The sequence below is a fragment of the Dryobates pubescens genome, chromosome 2 (assembly GCF_014839835.1).
Source record: "Dryobates pubescens isolate bDryPub1 chromosome 2, bDryPub1.pri, whole genome shotgun sequence".
NCBI lineage: Eukaryota > Metazoa > Chordata > Aves > Piciformes > Picidae > Dryobates > Dryobates pubescens.
In genome coordinates this window covers 29,784,148-29,807,958 of record NC_071613.1, presented here as the reverse complement: position 1 = coordinate 29,807,958, position 23,811 = coordinate 29,784,148, and the positions used below count along the sequence as shown (strand labels likewise).

Sequence of the window (23,811 nt, the reverse complement as noted above, 5' to 3'; positions counted from 1 at the left end):
ACCTTCTGAATGATTCATAGACAAGTGACCAGGAAAATGTTCATTACTACCATGGTCCTGCAGACAAACTTGTCAATCCTCTCCATTTCATCATGGCAGAGAAAGCCAGTTCACAAAAGAACATAGTCTTGGTTTGCTGTCATCCCAAATAATTGTATTCATAAGTTAGAAAAAGCCCTGTAAGGAAGTGATGATAATATTTCAAGCCAGGTCTAAGTTATTTATCACAATTTTATTCTCAGCAACAACAAAAACTATGCTGAATATCATTTCAGTTCTAGGTTAGATAAAATATTTTTTAAATACTTTCTTGTACAAAGAGTAGTCTTTAAAATTTCAAGCAGGAAAAGCCATGTAAAACAGCAGCATATTCTTTGGTACTGCTTTTTGACTAGAAACAATTTGACAGCAAATACATCAAGGCAACAGTGACACTGCTAACTAGAAATAGAAGTACCTGATTTAAAAAAACAGATCTAGATTTTGCCATCATTCTTCAGCATGAGGTTGCACCATACCTCCACTCACTAACTCTGTTTGAAGTGAGTTACCTGACAGCATGGAGAAGAGCACAGCACTGGTAGCACAGACCACTATCTCATACTGCATTTACTGCAGAAGCTAAAATAATGTTTAAAAAAAAAAAATTCTTCTGATAGACACTTCTGAAACCTCACATTTGTAAGTGAACAATATAATCAGTTTTAATTTTTCCTTGTTAAACCTAATAGTTTCTTTACAGCTAAATACAACGTGATAAAAAAATACACAACTTGACAAAAATTTAAAGCCAGAAATATTGCAAACCACCGAGTTAAGCACAACAACTGAACTCAGTGAAAGATGGGGACCGTGGACAGCTGTGTGTAGAGTTGAAAAAAGGATTCTTTAATACAGAACTCGCCACATCTCCCTTCTATATGCAATTGCATGTTGCTTGGGAACTCTCCAGGTCATCAGTGTTCACTCCATAGAGATTGATCAGTTGAGGATGCACCCTGTGAAGTGAGGAAGTCAAACATAGATCAGTTTCATTAAGGAAAGTCCATGTGGGTTATAACAAACCTTTCCAAAGACAGGCAGAGGCCCAAACAACAGGAAAAGGGCCAGGCTGTGCAGTGCATGACAGTATTATTCTTAGAGCCTTTACAAGTCCCAGTTTTGGCATCATCTGTGTTACATATACACGTTACACATTTCTGACTCCAGTACTCTTCTGCTACAGGTGCACATCCATAAACAGTACCGAGCCTTACCGAACATGAACTTCTGATGCTTCTTTCATTAAGTCTCCATCTATATTCCAAGGGTGATGTCCTTCTGCAGAAGCAGCATTCATACATGTATTTTCTTTGGCATCGAGCCCACTTCTAAGCCTTGGTTGCACTTTTACTTCTTGAACCGTGTAGGTCTCAACAAAGGGAAAATTAAACTAAAGCAAACACAGATTTATATTAAATGAAGATGAAAGACATAAGCAGTAACTTAGCAACAAACTGGATTACTTGAAATAAAGAGCTTGCCCTTTTTTTTTTCTTAAATAAATGGGAACACTTAACTCCAGCTTTTACCATGAGGCATTATATAGTCCAGCTAGCATTTATAGATTAACCTCCTATTTTTATCCTAAACAGTGCCTCAAAAAGAACAGCAGTGTCCCATTTGTGTGTCAGACTTCTCTATCTGGAAGTGAGGTGGTATATCTTTCACACTCCAAAATGCACATGCTTTCTGAAAATGTGGAAGTCCAGACTTTTTCTGTGCTCTGTTCATCACAACTAGTAATCCTGTACTAAACAAGGCTAGTGAGAATTCTAGTTTATGGTCATCTTAAGTTTAAAGTGAGGTCTGCCTCTCCTTGTCTAATTTCTAACTATGAAGGCAGAGATAAAAACAAAGCCTTTCTTCAAAAGCATAACTGGAAAGCATAAATTATTTCCTAAATGTAGCTGTTTGTGCTGTCACATGGCATTGTCAGCCTCAGCTCGCCAAACTCTGGCTGTTGATGCATTCAAAATTAACCTTCTTGTAAAAGTGATCTCACGTAATACTGAAATATTTGAAGGCGTTACCAGTGTGCTTAGCCCATGCATCGGGTCTTTAGGACAGCAATAAAACTCTTTTCTTCAGAGACAGAATAACGACCACAGTTTTGAAATGCAGTTCTATAAACAGTCATTACTAGGTGGAATGCGTACCTGCTAAAAATCAGCGATCAGAAACCACTGCTACCAGCACAGTGTGCAGTGATCTGCTGAAATGACGGACTTCGCTTGTTTCTGACAAAGAGTTGTCTGATGCCCCCCATCCACTCTGCGTTCTTAACCTCTATACTACACAAAATTTTAACACACCACGCATTTCATTTATTGTGGTGAAAGGGCTTTACATCCATAAAACTATGGTACAACACAAATACAATTTAAAGCACAACAGATGGGCTGAAACAGGCTAATCGGTATTAGTCTAGCGGTTTAAAAAGAAAAAAAACTCAGCTAGAAAGGGGGCTAATGTATTCTGACAGGAAGCTAAGTCTCCTTACGAGGAGGCGAACATTAACACTTGCAGCATGTCTACCTTCATGATTAACTGTTCTTTTCACATAAAATCACCAGAAGGGAATTTACCATACCTGATTTCTTTCACTAGCGTATCTTTTCAGGTGTTTTATAAACTCTGTCCGAGAAGTATTTTGTACAACAATAAGAGCCATGCTTCCGTTATTCAACCTGAAAAGCACACCAATTGAGTTCCCAAAAGAAACACCATTAATTTGCAAGTTCAACAGGCTCTGTAATAGTCCAAATTTAACAAAACAAACAACAAAAATCACATACCCAAAAACCTCACACCAGACTACCAAAAACCCCAACAAAACAAAACCACAAAAAATCCCTCTACCACGTGTAAATCAATAGCCTCAAATGTTTTTTTAAAGCCTTTATGCCAACTTGCCCTGCAAACTGATAAAAAACTGAGGTTACTTAGGTTTATAGCATGTACTGTAATAATAACATTGTACTCCCTTATCAATATACATTATTTATTGAACATACAACATATGATTTTTAAGCCTCTGCCTTTCCACTTAACAGATTGTTTTTAAACATTGGGATCACAAATTTATCTTTTTGCTTTTATTTCCAGCAAAGTATAATGATTACCCTAAATGCTGAAAGGCAAAGCTTTACCAAGAAAAATATGCTGCATGCAAGCACATCCCTATCATATAATACAGTACAGATGGGTTCATTCACCTGCTCCATTAACACCCATGGTGCCCTAACAAAGATCCTGTCAGCCAGCCATGCTGCTATTCAAACTCTTTTAGTGGTTCTCAGTACAGCTCTACTTACACACTTCACAAAGCACATAGAGAATAAAACCACGGCAATTTTGTACAAGGTAAAGCAGCCATACACTAGAGATTAATCAAGAAGAGACCCTACAGTGCAGATACTCCACAGCCCTAGGTACCCAGCTGCTATTGATATTTTAGCATCTTCGAGAATTCAGGTCAGACAATGAGCCGGTGTCAGTTTGGAGATTCCTTAATGTAATTTTACCTTGTCAGGCTAACAGCCTGAATCTCAATGCAATCATTCCTAAGTCTGATGTTACAGAGACAGATCAATGTTTAACAAAAGTATCTGACAAACCTGACAGTCACTGCTGAGGTTGTATTCTGTAGAGAATATAGAATCTTCTGAATATATAAGCGTACATATGTATTTATTTATTTATTCAACGTGTGCTTGGAAAATACATAAAGAATGTCTTTGAAGAGTACTTCCAGGCTACCACCATGAACCACTTCCTACTCACAGTTCTCTGGCTACTGACCAACTGCTTCAGGAATGTTGTCAGACTGTGATACAGCACAATCTATGACGACAGTTTTTATATAACCACTGAACAAGTGACCTGGCATAGCATTACTTCACTGATTTAGAAAACAGGGATAGTAAGATTGAAAAAGTTGCCTCATCATATTTGCTGCAATAAATAGGCACAGTGGGCTACTGGGCAATACATTTGGCACCGTGGCCTTTTGTCTTCAGAGATCACTAAGAATTCTCATTAAATCTCTTGAAAGCCCGATGTGCAATGAAGCACAACATCTAGGCTGCAAGAAACAAATGTCCCACAAGGCTCATACAGTGCAGTTGAACATATCCTGACACATTTCTGCAGATTTAGACTAGTGCAACTAGAGCTACAGGCAGCAAAGACTTCATTCCATGTCAAATGTCTTCACATAGCAAAAAAACACTTAGGGAAGATATGACACAGTGAAAAAAAACACCTCACTGTGTTTAGCTGATGCTTCCATAATGGGTCTTGAGTCTTCAACAATTAGTGCAACATTTAGGTTTCCTGTACTGAAAAGCGTCACACAGAAGATGCTATGCACTATGAGAAATGAAGCACCTGTCTGAAGAGTCTGCTATTCCTACCCTGCTAACTGATTACACTCCTAAGATATTTTCAAAAAGAAGCAGGGAAGAAGGGTGTCCTTATATAACAGGACAGGGGGATGAACTACTGCACAGTGGGAGAAATGGGCTTATTCAAACCTGTAGGAATTACATTGAGTCATCAAATATTCCTTGTCACTGAGAAGTATGTGCCAGAACAGATAGAAAGGAAATGCAAAGTTAAAAAATAATTTCTTCAATTCTTGTCCGATTTTTTTCTACTGAATGGTATAGAGCACACTAAATGTTGAGCAAAGTGCCTAAGAGGGACAGCCTTGAGATACACGAGACCTAGCAAGACTGCTGTAGCAAAGACAAATTCTCAGAGTTTCAGCAAAATGGGGTTTTTTTCTTCATTGTTTCCAAGAAGACAAATTCTACCAGACCAGTCAATAATTTTGACTCAAACTACCTGATAAATTCTGAGGCACATCTATTTTCACCTAATCATAAGGAAATGAAACAGAACTCTTGAGTGCTGTTGGGATTGTTTGAGAGCAAGCTTGAGACAGATGTTTCTGTGTTCTTGTCTGAGGGAGTGTTGATGTGTTTCACATACAGCTACAAAGTTTGCACTTAGTATTTCGCTTACTTGTGAACTGGATATACCAAGTACAAATATTTATTATACAAAAACTGTTTTGATCACCACAAAGCATGCTCTCAACAACAAGCTAAAGGCAAAATGAGTCAGTATCAACAGCTTGATCGATCACATACTGTTTTGTTTCCTAAAACCCCACATATAGAAGCTGTGCTTCCCAAGTTAAGGGAAATAAACAAACCAATAAAGATAAGTGTGAAGTTCAGCTTTTCATATCAGGAGAAAGATTCATACTCCATTTTTGCTGGCTGTAAAGCAGAAGATGAGTGGCACCTTTACGCATGCAAAAAACAAAATACAATCAAAAAACAAAGTTTCTGCTTAGAGCCAAATCCTATGACAGATGACTGCTCAATGACTACTTCTTAAGCCAGACTTGCCAACTAATTTAATCACAGCAATTATCCACTCACTCTAGTTAGACTGCTTGACCTTATTTGCCTGATCCAAAAACTGATTACAATTCCTGGGATTATCAAGTCTGCTGCAGTCCATGCTCCCTCCCCCATTCCAGAGGGACTAGACTACCTAAATACAGACTCATATTCTTGGAAAAGCCAAGGTCTTAAGGTAAGATGTCAGAATTTATAGACATGACTAATTCTCTAAACCCTTACTGACCTCGTATTAGGTGCCAAGCCTCTTGGTGCCATTGAACACAGACAAGGGATTGCCATGATGCTCACATTCAGGAAGTGACCCTGAATTTTGTGCCATTGATGCTTGCTACCTAAATATAACAGAGTAATTCGCTATTACTCCAGTTTAACCAGACAGATAGCCTTTAAACAATCATAAAAGCAAAACTCACCTTTTTTTTTTATCTTCTTTTTCTTCTTTCTAAAAGGGTGGAAACATGCAAGCATAACAATTTGAAGTCGTCATCTTAGCACATTTAAATTACATCTACTTTAGAAAAACAGTAAGATATTAGTGGAACTGAACAAGGCAGTAATCCTAAATGGAAGACTTCTTTGTAACAAATCCTCTGTAGTCTATAGGGAACATTTTACAAAGTCCACAAGGCCGCAGCTGTCGAAGTATATATCTATTTAATTATTTTTTAAAGATTGCTTTAGCAGATAATCAAATCTGAATAAATTAAGAATTTGTACAAGTCCATCTTCAAAGACATGTATTTTTCTCACTTTGGAATTGTTTGACTCAGTTTTACTTACCTGTCATTCTCATGAGGTTCTCCCTGTGCAACTTGTACTGGTAGAAATGACAACTCACATTCCTCTGGCCTGGAAAAATACTGATATTTACTATCATGTAAACCAGTATTTTGACTGCTAGACAGACTTTTAACCAAGTCAAGGTGATTTTAAGAAAATACTGAACATATCTCCTTTTCAACTTGTAAGAGGGATTTACACCACATCTGAGTTAAACCTGCCCACAATCAAGAAGTCAAGATAGTTAATTACTGTTGTCTGTATTTTCACCACAGTAACCATTTCATTTTCCTGAAGAAAATGAGAAAGAATAGAAAAACATAACAGCTCATGGCATACTTGAGATCTGCCAGTGTTTTGATAAAAGCAAAATCCTTCCGCTGATTGGCAGGCATCCAACGGTGTTTTTCAGCCAGCGCTAGAGTCCTTGCACCAAAACCAAACATAGCTGAGAACCCAAACCGCAACAGCTTGCTCGGAGTACTGAAAGTACAGACATCCACTGGTTGAATATGTCCTAAAATTTTGAAGAGAAAGATGAGAAATTACAAACATCATCTGTATTATTTCAAACAGAACACAAGTTACCATTTCTTTTTCACCTAATCTAGGGGCAGGAAAAAACCTCAAACTAACATAAACCAGAATCAATCTAGATATAACTAAGACTCTATAAAAGTGGCCATTTCAAAGAAAAACATCCAGATACTTCAAAATGTTCAAAAAGTTCAAAAAGTTATGGTGAAAATTCAGCTGATTCATCAGGCTGCAAAGGGTCTGACCTGATTCTATTCAAATTTTCAACAATTAATATCAAAGACAATTTAATATTCCTACCTAAACATTTGCAAGCATATTTCACCAAATACTTGTAATGGCTGAACACTGTACTGGAAGAGATGTGGGAACTCTTAAATATAGTTTTTAAATGTATTTATGTTTACAGTTACAGAATATAGACAGCTAAGTCTGTTCTAGATTGGGTTGTGGGTTTTGGGGTATTTTTTGGTCTTGTATAGCATCTGTGTGGTTTCCATTGCAAAAGACAGTTTTAGGTTTTGACTGTAAAGGCCAATTATTATCTAAGAAACAGAACAAGGGATCTTTCACTGCTGGCTGCAAGGTGTAGAAAACAAATACTCAAGATGGACCCATTCCCCATTATTATCTCTTCACACACACACCCCTTTTGACAAGGGGAAATGTTCTAAAGAAAAAATGCTTTGAGAGGAATACTAACATTGCTCAACTAAGTATTTGCTATTCCCTAAGACCTGAAAATGAGGTTTGGGCTAGCAACCCAAGTCTGGAAAAGATTGCATTTTACATTAGAAAAACATCAGTGATAGGGCATGAATATCAAAAATCAGACACTATTCCATAGCAGATTTTAGTTATCAGAAAATGTAACAGTCCACAACCATTGCTACTAAGCACTACTCAAAGAATCACCACCTTTCCAGTACACAGATGATAGAAGCACCTGGGTTTAAAAGACTTACAATACAGTGATAGAGCATAGTGGGTATGCCTTTATTAAACCACTGCTTATGGCAAACTTCTAAATCCTCTTTCATTACTTAATAATCTGATAATTGTTGTAAAAATAATTACCCATTACAATGTGCAACGTTGCAGTCACTGCATGCTTGATACCACAGAGAGTGTGGGCCAAAACATTAGTAGTACCTGTAAAAGGGAGCACAAAGCATTGTAAAAATAAGACAGAAACAGAATTGCAAGAGAGAAAAAAAACACCACACGTTTTTGGAATGAAGAAACCAAGACATTTACTGCATTTATAAAAAGAAAGCCTCCCCACAGACTTCTTAGTTTTGGTAACAGCAGAAATGCTGAATAGTGCAAATTAAAACTTCCAGAGGTCTATAAAATCCTTCCTGCAAATTCATTCATCATGTACGAAACTGAAAAATTGTTTTCATCCTGAACTCTGCAGCCTTTCACATCACATTAGCAGCAGTCAAAAATACCAAATTTTCCAAGACTGATTACATAATTACGAAGCTCCAAAGGCATCTTCTTGTTGTTATTCAGGAGTATAGGCTTTGCTTTTTTTTCAATAACTTCTCTAGGAATGTGTAACGCAGCTTGGAATTGTGTCTCAGTACCTCACAGAGCACCTGTTACATCCTTAGAGCACCTTAGTCTCCAAAAGCAATACAGAATATTCCCAATGTCATGGGAAGCTGTTATTATGTCAGAAAGAGGAGGTTTGTGTAAGGCTCCCGAAATTCCCACTATGTGAAGGAAACTGGCAAGTTCAAAACCTAAATGCAAATCTTGGCAAATTTTGTCCCTCTCAAAAGAAAATTTATCTAGATACACTAACAGGAAGTCCAGCTTGTTAAGAATATTACAGTTTCAATTATTTATATCCAATAATTTATATCCAACAACTCAACTAAAAGTAGTTTGAACTTTCTTTTCAGTACAATACCCATTAAAAAAGGCAACATTGTAGCTCTAAATACCATTTATTATGCAAAATAGTGAGTTTTTCCAATTACTGAACTTACAATAAATTGTACAAGGAAAGTTCAGGAGGGGGAAAAATACTAACCTAAAATGCAATAATAATAGAATAATATAAGTATAATAAGTAGAATACAGAATAATATAAGTACATGGCCAACACCATTCCATATTCTAATAACTTATGAGATTTAACCTCTTGATTGAACTAATTCTGTTTAGCCAGTAAAGCTAAAGCAGCAGCTTGAAAATACTCAAATGCTCCCTCAAACTTCCGCATTTCTTATCACTTTTTTGGATACCTCTCCAAAGCCAAAGGAAATCACATGCACAAGCAGTAGATCACTACAAGTCATGCAAATCATGTTTATCTCCTGTAAACCACCAACAGGGAAGTTGTTATTACTCTGAAAATATTTTTTCTTGTCAGTGAAGGTCAATGTAATAGAAGAGCACAAGATGGAATATACTTCTACAGACCAGGCTTGGCATGTCTTAGAACTGGGATTCCTCATTTAAGTAAGAGTAATTGATCAATACAGATGGCTCCAAGATAACAAATGACCACAGCTGAAGTCAATACCAATCTTCATGCTGACTTTAATGAGAGTTAAATCTCATTCTTACTGAACAAGATAGGCACAAGTAATTGCATCCTTCTCTTCAATCTGTGGAGCTCATTAACGTTTGCAGAAGTAAACAAGGCAAAACCCCACCCTTTCATGACAAGTTCTGTCTGTGTTCAAAGCCATGTACTGTATCTGCTCTCCCACAAGCTGAATATCTACAACAAGCACATTTTTGCAGTAGCAAGTACCATCATCTTCTCTAAAAAAAGTCTTAATACATGCCTAACAGTATTTTGATCCCAATAATGGCTGAATAATGCAGCTCATTGACTCACTCCTATACAAGCAAGATGCCACAACCAACCACCAAAAAAACCCCTACAAACAAGCCCACGTACCTCACAGGGTAAAAACAATGAAAATCCTCATACTGAAATCATTATCATACAAGCTTTGCTGATCTAAGTGGTGATTCAACAATGGTCTTAATCCCATTATTCATCTTCCCAAGTCATCTTTTTCTTCCCTGTGTAAGCTCAGTGTATTATCTACCCATAACACGATGATTCCCTTTGAACACTGTCATATTACTTCAGACACTAATAACCTTCTTTTATGCTCATATACGGGCTTGCACCCCTCACAGATTACTGAATCCCATTTTTAGATCTCGCTCCAACTACTCAATTTACTGTAAAAACATTTCATCTATAAAACTCCAGCCTCTGTCACCAGCACTTTTTAAAACAGAAGCAAAAAAGATTTTATCACTTCAAAACCACAATTTTGTTCAAAATATTAACCCATTTTCCTGACCCTTTTTCCCATGAAATGTGCAAAAGCATCACAGTGAGGACAAAGTATCTGCAGGTCATGTAAAGCATGACTGACGAAGGTACCAAACAAATTGTAGAGAAAAAAAATTGTCCTTGGAAGTGCAAGCACTTCTGCAGTGCAATTAACTTAATTAACCAGACCACATGAATATTCATAAGGCTGTTAATGTCTCCCCCATCCAAACAGATAAATGTGATGTAATGACTTCCTAGTCAAGCATAGCTAAAATTCTCATGAAAACTGCACCAACATTTTGGTTCTTTGCCTGACATATCACAGAAATTAACAGTCCTTCAGTAATATTTAATTTCTTAATTAATTGGAAATAATGAATTTATTTAAATGAATCATCTATGACCAAAAGGTTCAAAGCCATCAGATGCAGAATGTCTCTTTTTCTGTAACAACTGGATAGCTTTTTTAATGTCCTTCCAGTTTCCCCTCCCCTTTCTCCCATTTCCCCTCAGTACAGTTTCTTGGCAGTAGTTCCCATAGCAACAAACACTCTTGCTAATGGCCAGCAGTACAACTGCAGGCTTCCCCACAACTCATCCATCTGATTTGGACCAGAATAAGGAAGCTCAGTAGAGTATTTTAGTGAAAACACAGTCCCCTCTGGACCTTTCTCTTCAGGAAGTAAACTGTTTAAAGAGCAGTTCCTTCACAATACGTTGGCTGAAACTTCAAAATGCTGTCTTAACAACTTACAATAGACACTAAAAGCAGATTTTAAGCCACTTAGATAATGCCATCCCCTAATACAGTTTCTATTTTTACACATCTGGAGAGTCCTAGCAATTTGGCACAATGGACTTCTGGGAGGGGAAAAAAAAAAACCCACAACTGTTCATTGAATTCCATCATATTTGTTCACATACACAAGTCTCATGCTTATCTGTTTCCTATCTGGCTACTATTTGGAGTATCAGTGATAAGGAAATAAAAGAAGCTAAAGATTACTTCTGAAGAACCTATTAAAGACTTTATCACACTACCTTTCTATAAATTGTTCTTACCCTCTTTTAACAATCTATGGAATTCCATGCAAAAAGGTGTGGAGCATTCTTTTGGGTTCACAAATGCATTTGGTTATGACATATTTGTCTCAAACTGAAGAAAGTGAGCACTAATGATGAGGCACAGTGACCTAAAGATGCCCAAACATCTAACGCATGGAGTCCAGTGCTGGAGTGATTTTGTCTCAACCATCAAGATATTCACAGCAACCGAACCGCTAAGAGATGGTCCAATTACCATACTAAAATTCATTCGCTTCATGACCTTGAGATTACTGTACCTTTTACCAAGGATTTTTACAAGCAACTAGTCCCTGTCTTAATACCTCCTTTAGAAGTGCAAAGAAAGTCAGACCACTTAAAACCTACTTGCTCAGTTCAGAAGCAAATTGCTCCCTTTTTTGTGAAAACTGAGAGCAAGAATTTGCTGTTAACCCAGCTACATGAGTATTTTTTTCCTCACTAGTTAAAAACATTTGAGAAATTGCTTCATGTAGTCACATCAACATCCACAGCAGAGAGTAGCGTCTGTTGAAAAATGCCTCCCCTCCCAAAGAATAGTGATTCATATACCAGTCCAGAATCAAACCTGTCCGTATTAATTCTAGCTCAGCCTCCCTATCTGGCCTGAGTTACCCTCTGAGAAGAGCAAATACAAAAAAACTGGCAGGAGAAGGGAGACAAAGCCATCCAAAACCCAAACCAACCAACCAAAAAACCCCACACCACAAGATACAAATATAAGTTAATAAAAGAGCAAGAGGATTTTTCAAGAGAGATGCATACATTGCCAGATCTGTAGTAGTAAATAAGAGAGAACGCAGGTTTTTATGCTTCTTTTTAATATAATCCACAAAAGATATTCCTGGCATACCATTTAGAAACAGAACCTAAGCATGAATCCAGCTGCAAATCCTGTAAAGTGGAGAGAGAAGTGAAATAGCATGGCTTGTAAGGACATTCAAGAAACCAAGGCTTTTATTTGGTATAATTTCTGGCAGCAAATAAGGGCAAAACTTGATCTTCGCATGGATCAGCTGAAAACTGTTTTAGTTTTCTTCTCCTTGAGTTTTTCCTTTAGGCAAAGAGCTCATCTGTGTCATTACTATAAATTATCATAATAATTTAAAGTCTAGTCATCTGTAATCAATCTAAATCACTAATTTAGGACATTTATTCAAGAGCACCCTTAAGTAACTGAATCTTTATCACCAAGAACTGCCTTTAGTAGCCATAACTGTACAACATGTGGCACTTCATGCAGATGGACTTACAAAATGTAACAATACCTTTAAGTCTCACCTGCTGGTATTACTCCAAGAGGAACCAGTGCTTTGACAGGCTTTGCTATATAGTCTGTGTCTTTTCCAGCATCTATTTGGGCTTTAAGTAGTAGACCATGAACAACTTCACTGGCAGATCCATCTCCACCAACACAAACTACCCTATTATAAAACAAAAATGCAAAACGGTTCAAAACAAACTCTTCCATAGCCGAGCAAGCAAGAAGGCAGTAGCTATCTCACGTTTTACATCATGCTATTTCAAACAGTTGAAAATCATTCTTTCTTTAAGGACAGGCTAGGGCTTCACTGTCAGACCAAGGAATGTTAACTAGCAAGATACAAGCATATTTATTTCTGCTTTCTTCTGTATGAGTAGGAGTAAATGTATTTAATTTATAAAGTATTTCTTACCTTATCAGACATTATGCACATGAACTGATCAGATGGAAAAGCTAAGCACATGCTCAAGTGCCTCAGTGGAAAAGTTCTGTAGATCTTTCATTGCTGACCCACACAAACATTCCAGTATTTTTTAATTGCCCTTATAATAGCAAGTCACCAAATATTACAATAAAAATAGAAATACTTGAAAACAGCTAATTCCACACACTATGCAGGCAGTTGAGGGATTTAGCAAGGTAGAAAACCCAAGTGCCAGCAATCCTTTGCATGAAGGTACTTAATCACTGCTTCTGGAGCATGTAATTAAACTCCCACCTGCTGTGGCTATAAAGAGGAATGCATTTGTCTGTAAAAGCTCTGTTACAGCAAGCATTTTTTTTCCTTTTCTTTTTCCCCCTTTTGTTTAAGTTACTACTAAAGTGATTTTCCAAATTAGTAATTTTTGAAAGTTAAATGTTCTTAAGATCAACATTTTAATGATAAAAACAATAATAGTACACTCAAATATTTGCACTATAAATGTCAGGTTTACTTTAAGGGGCACTTACTTAAATATTTCTTCACATATCTAGGTGAATGCAGTTGCAAAACTATGTCAAGTAATTCAACCACATAAAACATGAGAGCTCTTTATAAAAAACCCCACTTCTTTATGTTATTAAATGCTTATATTAAATTATCTCAGGTCCTTTAACATTTTGCTCCAGTTCCTATTATTATTTCCTAGCTATTTTTTAATTTCTAAATCTCTAGGAATGTTTCCTCTATAGAGGCATAAAAGAGTATACAGCAAAAGTTTGGAGCACATGTTTCTGCTCATAATCAAGAGTCATCTCCTGGCTTTTCTCTCATTTTGGTTTTAGATTGGTTTATTTCTAGTGCTACAGCACTAGAAACAGTTAATCTTTGTAGTCTGATAAACTGCATATCTGGACTTGTGTGGATTGTGATCTGCAAATCAAACTTTTGAAAGCAGATGTATATTCTCCTGTTTTGGGAACCTGTGTTTATTGTTACTGAAAATAGATGAAAAGTCCAAGGAATAACACAAAAATGATGAAAACTTTAGTATTTATTATTTTAGCATTAATCATCAAGAGTTGCCTTCTTGGTTGGAAATAGAGATATTGTCTACGATCAGAGATTCCAAAGCTAATCAGCAAGAATCTGCTACACATAAGGGATAGAAAGTCTTGAGCAAACAGAGTTGACTTAGTCTTCTTAGAGAAAGAAATATCTCTCTAACCATCAGTCTGACCATCACACCAACTATTCACTAAAATCTGACTAACTTGGGCTACTCCTAACTATATTCATAACACGTTTGGCTCCTGATTAGGGAAGAAATACTTGCATGTACATTGCGTCCCTGTACAAACAGGAACATGCAGCTGAGATAGCAGTGTCACAAACACACTATATTTGTCATCAAGGTTTAGCCCCAAGGTGGAGGAAAAAAAGCACACTGCCAATCTGGAAAAGCAACTACATTTACAGTATTGATTACCAAAAAAAAAAAATTAAAAATAAAAAAAAAAAAAAAAAAGAAAGAAAAAACAAGTGAAATATACAAGATACATGACATGTTTAAAACTAAAACATAGCAGTATTGCTTACAGAAAGCACTGCTGTACAACCTTCCAATTAACTACTGCAAATCGTTAGCTTCAGTGTGCTTCATATACTGTTTAATGTGTAAGGGGCAATAACTTCCTGAAATTCAAGATCAGATATTGTACCCTGCTATACTGCTTGTCTATTGTAATGAATAAAAAACTGTCATGTCTTACCCTTTAGGACCATTTGAATGGATAAAGTGAAATAGAAGGCACTTGTGACATTCTTGCAAATACAGATCGAAGCTTTCATGAGGCGTATTCCAGAAAGCTTCACGTTTATTTGCCATTATTTATATCTGTAAGCAAGTAATAAAACCCAAATTATCTAATGATAACTAATTTTCTCAGGCTCACTATCTATGTGAAACAGCAACTCATTGCATGCCTACTAGCACAGTGTTGGATGGAATACAAATGGAAAATAATGCGATGATGTTTACTAACATTCATTGTCACTAACCAACTTACCCATCAAATGCCTGGAGTTCACAGTCTTTAAGCACTGAGAGAGCATGTCCTTCATATTCAGTTACTGTGAAAAATCACATTGTTTAATTATCAGAAGATAAATTTAAAGGGTTTAAATCATTGCCCTTCTAAGAGAAGGAATATACAATAATTCAGATTGATTTTTTCCCTCAAATTATTAAATGCACTGGAAGTCTGTAAAGGTATGGTTTACAGCTATGCCAGCTAGAAGGCAAGGCATATTAAACTCAGCTTCTATCAGACATATGGCTTTTTAGTTCATTTACATTCAGAGATTTAGAGAAGATGTTTGTTGCATCAAAATGCAAGTTTTTGCATTGACACTGTTGGTAAACTTCAGGAAAATGTAAGCATATACTCAGTTAAGACTGAATTATTTCAGTATCAATCAAATTTAATTGCCTTTGTGTTAGAATATGCAAATTGCTAAATCAAAAATATGAGGATTAAACACAGAAGTATGAAATCAAGCCAAATACCAGCAACAACAGAATATAACACACAGAGGAAGGTGGCACAAGTGTACACCAGAGTTCACAGCCTCTGGAGGAAATGAATCTGTCACTCTACATTGATGTCTCTGTGTTTGCTGATACCCTATATAGTACTTTAAATGCCAGTGAAGACAGGATAAACTGGCATACTACAGATGGCACAAAGCATCCTAACTACATTTAGCATTTTCTAGGCCAGCTTTGCCAGAAGAGACAGCCCAGCTGCAGCCACCCATCAAAGATTTTTGCTGACTGACATGACACTTGCAGATGGATTTTTTGTGTAAGAATGTGCATCATTATATGCAAAATTACATTAATCTTTCATGCTTGTCTGTCCTTGGTGCTAGCATAGTTCAAGGCTTTTCTCCAGTGTTTCTAAACACTGCTAAAATTATTAGTCTTGGTGTCTAAAACAATCATTCCATATCCATACCTGTTATGACAGTATTTCTACAGATTATTCAAATGCTGCTTACAGGAACTGAAAACAATTCTCTCTCCCTATATATATATATATATGTACATTTATATAGACACAAGAATGTATCTATTTGTTTGGGCTTTTTTATTACAAAAAACCCCAACAAAACTAACAAAACCAAACACCACACCAAACAGGGTGACACTTTTGGACTTTTCACAACTGGGTATCAGTATTTTAACTTCAAAATCTCCCAAACAGTATTAGCCCAGCTCCAGTGTATGGTGTTTTGAAAATTCTTAATTAAAACCTAGTTATTTTGATTATATCAAAGGCAGAGAATTATCATTTTGCTACAAAAATGCCTATAGCTTTCAGGAATTACCTTCAGCATTTATTTTCATGCAGTACCTCTTCTGGAAGATCAAAGCACAATATTTAAGCTATCGTACTAAGTTTTGCTTTTACACATGGGAACTAATCATTATTTGTAGACTGTGGAAAAAAGTGACCAATAAAACTGCACATCATGCAAAAATGCAGAAAGGTTTGAATACCTTACTATTTTTTAACTGTGAAAGAAGCTCTTCTCATGAAAACAAACAGCTGGTCACCAGGTTATGTGCCCTTTCTAAATGAACATGATAACTTTCATAAAGTTATGAGTATAGTCTAATTAAAATGGCAGAGCAAATAAGATTTGATTTTTAAAAGAAGACATGCTCAGTGGTTTCCTAATGTATGTAAGCTATATTTACTATTACAAAATTAATTCATTCAAAGAAGGGCATGAAAATAGAGAACTCATGTCTGCATCATCAGTAAAGGCAGTGAAATTGACTAGTGTTAGCCAGAGAGACAGGGACTCCCATCCTCTTTGCATCTAACAGCTTACAGTCTGGAAATTATATGGAAGGACTACTATAAGGCTTAACACTAGCAATAATCACAAGAAACTTAAAATTTGATGAGAGGATTACAGAGGCATGCAGCACCTACTTTGAAACACTGAGACAAAAAGGCAATGAAAAAAAATGCAGTTTCCTGGGGAAAAAAAAAAAAAAATTAAATTCCAACACAGACATAAAAAGGCCAGGTCCAAAAAGTTTTCTGCAGGCTTGAAAACTTCCAAAGGGACACACAAAATTTGTTCCAATAGGTGGGAAAAAAGCTGGAAGTTTGGACACTTCTCCCCTATTCAAATTCAGGGCAAAAAACAAAATAACCACTCTCAAAACCAAAAAACCCCAAATTCTTGCGAGAGGAAGAAAAGGCTTCTTTCACAATTTGAGAAGGATTAGATATGAATATCATCACAGGAGTATTATTTAATGTCTTTTTCAACCATTTCTAATACAGTTTTAACTTTTCAAGGACATTTTGTTCCAAACTTGTAAATTCTGGCACACACTGGGTTTCAGGTAAGAGCATTCTGAAAGAATTGACAGTGTACACCTTTTGAACAGAGCTACACATCCTCCAAACATCCTCACACCCTATCTCTCAGAGCCAAGAAGAAACTACGGGTTCAGTCCCTACACGCAGAAAAAGCAGCACAGAATTAGTTCAATACTTCAAAACATGGGACACTTTCATATGACATGTATAAATGCTGGCATTTATGCCACAGAGTAATGTCAATAGGATTAAAACTGCTAATGATAACAGCAGATTAACTGGTGTTGACATTGGATAAAAAAATATTAATGTTATTTACTCTATAGTAATTATAAACCAATGTTATTTGTCCAGTTCTCAATTGCTCTCTTTTCCCTTGTGATTCTGCCCTAAAAATGTGGTGTGGGGAAGGCTGTAGGTTTTGCCTGAACATCCAGGTTCTAATTGTGCATAAACAGAGGCAGAAGAGTCAAAACCAGGAAGAGAAGTGAGACAGGCCGGAAGTCTGCTGGGGTTACTTTTTGTTTTCTTTTTTTTATTTAGTATGTGTAAGATTTTACAAGATACTAATATATGTCTAAAATACCAGCTCCACTTATCACTATTCACCAGTACTTGTAGGTATCCCAAATGCGGACAAAGCTTTTCTTGAACTGGATTTTTAAGAGTCACCATTCTTCTCCTAACAGCCATGGCCCAGCTGCAGCACACAGGATTGCCAAAACACTTCAAATTGTATAAAGACCAGGTTTTAACTATTGCATGGCCTTAACTAGAGTTAAAGTACCATTTCAGCCTTTACTTAAGCACTTTCAGTGCTACCTCCTACCTTCTACTGAGCTAAACACTTCTGAGATATGTTTATTCCACATAACAAAAATAACCCAAAACCCCAAAGAAACACAATCCACTGTTATATCTCTCTGGTTAATTCCATTTAAATTAATACATCTGTAGTGTACAAAGCAATCTGGGGGAAAAAGTAAATAAAAATTAACATGCACCAAATTTAAAGCCAATTGGAGAAAGTAAATGCTGTTCCAGAACTCATTTACATACATGCCCTTTGACTGAATATATCCTTGGGTAAGAGAAAATAACTCCATTCTAACTTTCTAAATAATGAAAAAGAAAGTTTACTCCAATAGAAGTTACAATGAAGAACAAGATCTGGCAATCTTGGTCACATAGGAAGCCACAGCTAGCTACCAAAATACAAGATCAGATGAGGAGTGTTTTGTCTTTTGCACTCCATTGTCAATGTTTGTTGTTTGGTTGAGATTTTTTTCAAGTTACCTGCAAGTCTGGTATTGTGGATGCACTGAAAGTCATTTCAGAAGTTCAAATTTGGTTGTAAGATTTTTGTGTACAATGAATTTTAAGCTTAAATATGTGTATGTGCAAAGACTAGAAGTAAACTATCTTCAGAGTATAAATTGTATTAAAGCCTTCAGCTTTTACTACCTAATACACTTTTTTACACTACTACCTATGTAAATATTGGCCATGTCTCCAAAATGCAGTAACAGCAAAGTGTACACTGCAACTTCACAAAATCCAAAACAATTCTGGGAGGGAAAAAACCAGCTGTTCAATTTACATGAATTGAGGCAGTTTTACTAGACTATGAGACCAGTAGACAGGACTTTCACTCTGCATTCACCAGCACCACTCCCTATCTTTTTAAAATTCATTCCTGTTTTTAAATGCCTACTTAATTGTTTAGTTCTGTTAGCATTTAAAACTGCAATGTAGTTTTCTTATTCTGCCTGTAGGAGGAGTGTTAGGCAGCTAACTAGCACAACGGCATTTGGACATCGCCAAAATAACCTCATCTTAAGTATAAGCCATTAATCTGGCTGAAACCATGTTTCTTTTCAAAATTTAAGAGAAAAACAAGGAAAAAAACTTCAGAATTTAAACTCAATTAGGAAAAAAGTTTAAATTCAATTAGGGGAAAAAAGTCTTTAAAGCCACTACAAATTCTATTCATACTTTATATCAAATGCTATAAATTAATCTTAAAAAAAAACTATTGGTACAGATTTGCTTATGAGTTCAGCTTGAGGATTTCAGGTGACATCACACAGCTAACAATGTAAACTTACACATATCAATGATAATGCTGTACTTAAGAGTTTAACAAGGTTATGGTCACAGTCAAGATAAAAGGAAAAACTAATCAGTAGTAAGGAATAAGAAAAGGTAATTTAAATGTATAAAGCAACAATTTACAAATATGACAGTCAGGTTTGCATGACAATAAATAAATAAATAGATAGGATTAGATAGATAGATCCATCCAATTGTGACCAAACAAGGCTGAGTTCAATTTCTAAGAACATGGCATTAATCTGTTTATACTAGCAGCTGTGCCTTGCAGGTGAAAAATATGTCTGTGAGAATCAAAACTTAAAGCTGCAGGCATTCCTTTATCAGTTAAGGGAAGTTAAGAAATTATCACTACAAAATTCCAACAATCTTTTCACATTTATGCATCTTTAGTCTTCAATTGATTTTACTTTAAAGTGTGGCCTAAGTAAACAAAAAATACATAGATATAGGGAGTAAAATTAGCAAACATTTATTGCATTATTATATCTAAATCAGATTTGCTCAGAATGATTTTTAGCCTGCAAAACCCAAAGCAGTCATGATTTCGCAAGCTGAAGGGACAGCTCTAGGCTGAGCCCCCTGTCTTTATAATTTGTTTAAGCTGGAATTGGTTATTTTGTAAGCCAATTAAAACAGACATAGGAAAAAATAATTGTTGGTGTTAAAATGTCTTGCACCAGAGTTTACACTTCATAGGGACATGAAATGCATAATAAAAAATTAATAGTATATCAAAAGACATTGTAATACCATGGGTAAAATATATACATATACATATTTTGGATGGGAAATATGACTTCTCTAAACTTGGGGGTGTTGGTTAGGACCAAATTTGATGCAGTACAATTTCAGTCCCTTCACATAAGGAGACAGAAGTAACAATAAGGCCATTAATATTTTACTGTTTTAAGAAAATTGTTTCCCTGTTCAACTTCCTATAAAATAATCAATCAAACATCCAAAGGGCAAATTCACTACGTAGAACTCTGGGAGAAATTAGTGCCTTACATCCAAACCTGCTACCAAGAACCCATCGTCTGGCAGAAGGCAGCATCACTACAACATTAAATTGGCACCGTAACGTTCTCCAGACACCAAGCTATGCCCATGTCTTGTGAGAACTGCCCTTGTCATGACAGAACTTAATCACTCAAGCTTCCAGGTCATCCCAAAAACTGAGTCAGAATCCAGAAATAACATGTCCTTTGGATAAGCCCCTTATGTTATGATGTCAGGCCAATATATGTTGTCAGAAGTAATATTTAAGGCATGTGTTTTTCAGAATGCAGGAACAACTCTCAGCTAGCATATGCAAGACTGTCAGACGTGTAATGCTTCTTTCTTTTTATAGAACAAAAATACAAATGTGTATGACTAAGCATTTAAAGCTATAGGGGGAAATGGTACTCAATGAATAACAGAATTGCATCATTTTTTTGACAAAGTAAAAACAATTTTTAACTGTACTTGATGCAATAACTACTTGGCAGCAAAGCAAACAAGGATTAGCAGTAAATTCAAATTGTCCTGCTATTAAGTAATAGTTTCACAAAGGATTAAACTATGTTTTTGAAGCAACTTACCTGTGACATCAGTTTTGATGTCAGCAAGCTTAAAAAGAGGTGCAACTTCTTCATAATAAACATGGGTGGCTTCTCTTTTGTGACTCCTTGGATTAACAAACACTTTTAAGGATTTTGGTCTATTTTGAAAGCCTAAAAACACACAACATTGATGGTTACACACAGCACAGCCATTTTTACAGCTCAGTGACTTTTCAGTATTAGAATCACTCTAGTTCTTTAACAGGATAGTCTCAAAAAAATTATTTTCTTCTTGGACCACTTTTGTGTGTAAAGGTAATAAACAGCAGAAATTAACCAGAGTAGCCAAAACATTGTAGGAGCCAGAGAAAATAAAAATATACAATGTCATAACTTAGTTAAACCCTGATACAAGAGCAGGGTGAATATGGAGAAGCTAAGATTGGGGAACAAAACAGCAACTATTTATTAAGTCAAACAAAAAAACCCCAAAGATATTCTTTTTTTTTTTAATGCAATATAAAAGACTTCCAGCAGACCTGCAACAGCAACCAAAGCAGCTGATACTACAATCCAATACTTTGGTCTTCTGACACAGCAAATCAAACAGTGCAAAGTTAAGTTTAGGTCCTTGAAATTAAAACAACAGCAAACAACACTGAGAAATACTGCTGCACAAACTTGTACATTCAGCTTATGAAATAATGTTATTATTTGGAATATGGCATTTTTTTGAACAGCAAATAATCTGTAATAAAAGAATAACATTGCTTTTCACTTCCTCATCTGGAATCTCCACAGTTGTCATGATTCAGAGAGGCTGATTTGCTACAAAAAGCAAGTGATGACATGCAATACTTGTGTTTCTTTGATAGCTATTCAAAATACATGATTTGAACAATTTTGTATTCAATTAATTCATTTATAACTTCTACATTTTATTTTAGTATCAGGTTAGATTGTCACATTCTTAGCTAAACAAAATCTAGACTATTTGGCAAGCACACTGCTTTCAATATTCAAGAACATTAGTAATAGCCACAACTGAAAAAGGAACACACAAGTTCCTTACCCACATAGGGTGTTACTTCAGTTTCTACAGGCTTTGTAACTCCATCTGGACTTCCTGAAGTTCTTTCCACTTATTCTGTCTTCCAAAACTCAATAGGAACTTATTAATGCTTATAAATATCTAAAGGGCAAATGTCAAGAGGATGGGGCCAGACTCTTTTCACTGGTGCCCAGTGGCAGGACAAGCAGAAATAGGTACAAACTGGAATGCAGAAAGTTCCATCTGAACATGAGAAAAAACTTCTTCACTTTAAGAGTGACAGAGCACTGGAACAGGTTGCCCAGAGAGGTTATGAAGTCTCCTTCTGTGGAGATGGTCAGCGTGGAGGGTTGAACTAGATGAACTCCCAAGGTCCCTTGCAGCCACCACCATTCTGTGGTTCTATGAAGAGCTCCTCAGAGAAATTATAGCTAAATAGGGCAATATATTCCTTAAAATCAAAACAGAACAATTACAAAACTTCCAGAGATTATTTTTTCACTTATTTAAATACATCAAAGAACCTGGAAATTGAAACTAGCACTTTATCTAGTTTATGTTAGTATATCTCAGAGTATTTCTTAAAGACAATGAAGGAAATTATTGGATCAGTTTGCTGCTGTAAGCTGAAAGCAGACACAGGAATCAAGATTTCTAATTATATTTATGGCAAAATGTTACATGCAGTGCCATGACACTGCACAGCAAATTAACCCTAATGAATCCTTAATGCCTGATGGATCATGAATGCCTTCAGTTACAAGTCTTACTATATATATTAAAAATATCTTCTTCAAAAAGGAGATTAAAAAAACAGCTAGAGAACTTTGTGAGAACAGCAGGTGTGCTGGAGGGCAGGGCTGCCATTTACAAGGTCCTTGATTACTTACAAGAAAGGACTGACAAAAGCCTCAAGGTGTTCAATAAAGACAAGCATGAAATCCAGCACCTGGCCCAGCAAAACCCTAGCAGTGTAGAGTGGGGATTATCCAACTGTGCAGCTCCTCTTTAGAGAGCATCTAAAGATCCTGACAAGGAGCTGAACACTAGTAAACACACCATTGATGCCATGAAGGCCAAGTGCTACTGAGTTGCAGTAACAAGGACAGTGAACAGTTCAAAGGATACCACGATGCCCTTGTATCCAACACATTTTGAACCTAAATATCAAAAATTCCATCCGCTTTTAGGCTCCCCAACATAAGACCGATAAAGTGGAGCGAGTCCAAGAGAGAACTGTGGGTGTAAAGTGGGGCTGGAACAGGCCACATGCAAGAGGCAGAGGCTGTTTTTGTGACCTCGAGAAAGCCAGTCTTTTATAGCTAGCTTTGCATAGCCTTGAGAAAAGAATTTAATAAACGCCGTCCTTGAGTATCTATTGTGGGAGTAACAAAGATCACCGAGGCAGACTTCTTGCAGGTGCACGGGCAAAAAGGCAATGGATACAAGTTGGAGTGAAGAATATTCCAGCCTGAAATAAAAGAACACTCACAATGAGGGTGGTTAAATCATGGACTCCACTGCCCAGAGAGGATGTGGAATGCTCATCCTTATAGATTTTCAAAAATTTTCTGGGCATGGCTCTTAGCAACCTGATCTTGTTTAGAAGCTCACCTGCTCCAAGCAGGAAGCTGAAACATATTATCCCCATAGGTCTATTTCATCCTAAATTATTCTTAATTCTCTGAAAACAGAAATAAGCACCGCAGGTATTTCTTGCAATGTAATTTCCAGTCATGGGAATTACAACACAAACTAGGAAAACTACACACAAGTTCCCCAAGACTATTACAACACACAAACCATCATCATAA

General features: G+C 36.3%; 1 protein-coding gene across 2 annotated transcripts in view; it reads right to left on the bottom strand.

Annotated features, from left to right (window-relative positions):
• Positions 1–647: 647 nt before the first annotated feature.
• CERKL (ceramide kinase like) overlaps positions 648–23,811 on the bottom strand; it is a 55,424-nt gene continuing 32,260 nt past the window's right edge. The window contains exons 3-13 of one of the 2 annotated variants that reach the window (XM_054173903.1): positions 20,986–21,117; positions 14,951–15,014; positions 12,478–12,620; positions 7,875–7,949; positions 6,600–6,777; positions 6,261–6,329; positions 5,894–5,922; positions 5,704–5,812; positions 2,633–2,729; positions 1,257–1,432; positions 648–998 (exon numbers count right to left, since the gene is read on the bottom strand). In XM_054173903.1, coding sequence (XP_054029878.1) covers positions 917–998; positions 1,257–1,432; positions 2,633–2,729; positions 5,704–5,812; positions 5,894–5,922; positions 6,261–6,329; positions 6,600–6,777; positions 7,875–7,949; positions 12,478–12,620; positions 14,951–15,014; positions 20,986–21,117 — 1,154 coding nt within the window. In that variant the 3' untranslated portion in view covers positions 648–916. The remainder of the gene's footprint in view (positions 999–1,256; positions 1,433–2,632; positions 2,730–5,703; positions 5,813–5,893; positions 5,923–6,260; positions 6,330–6,599; positions 6,778–7,874; positions 7,950–12,477; positions 12,621–14,950; positions 15,015–20,985; positions 21,118–23,811) is intronic. The other variant, XM_054173910.1, reaches the window with a different exon arrangement.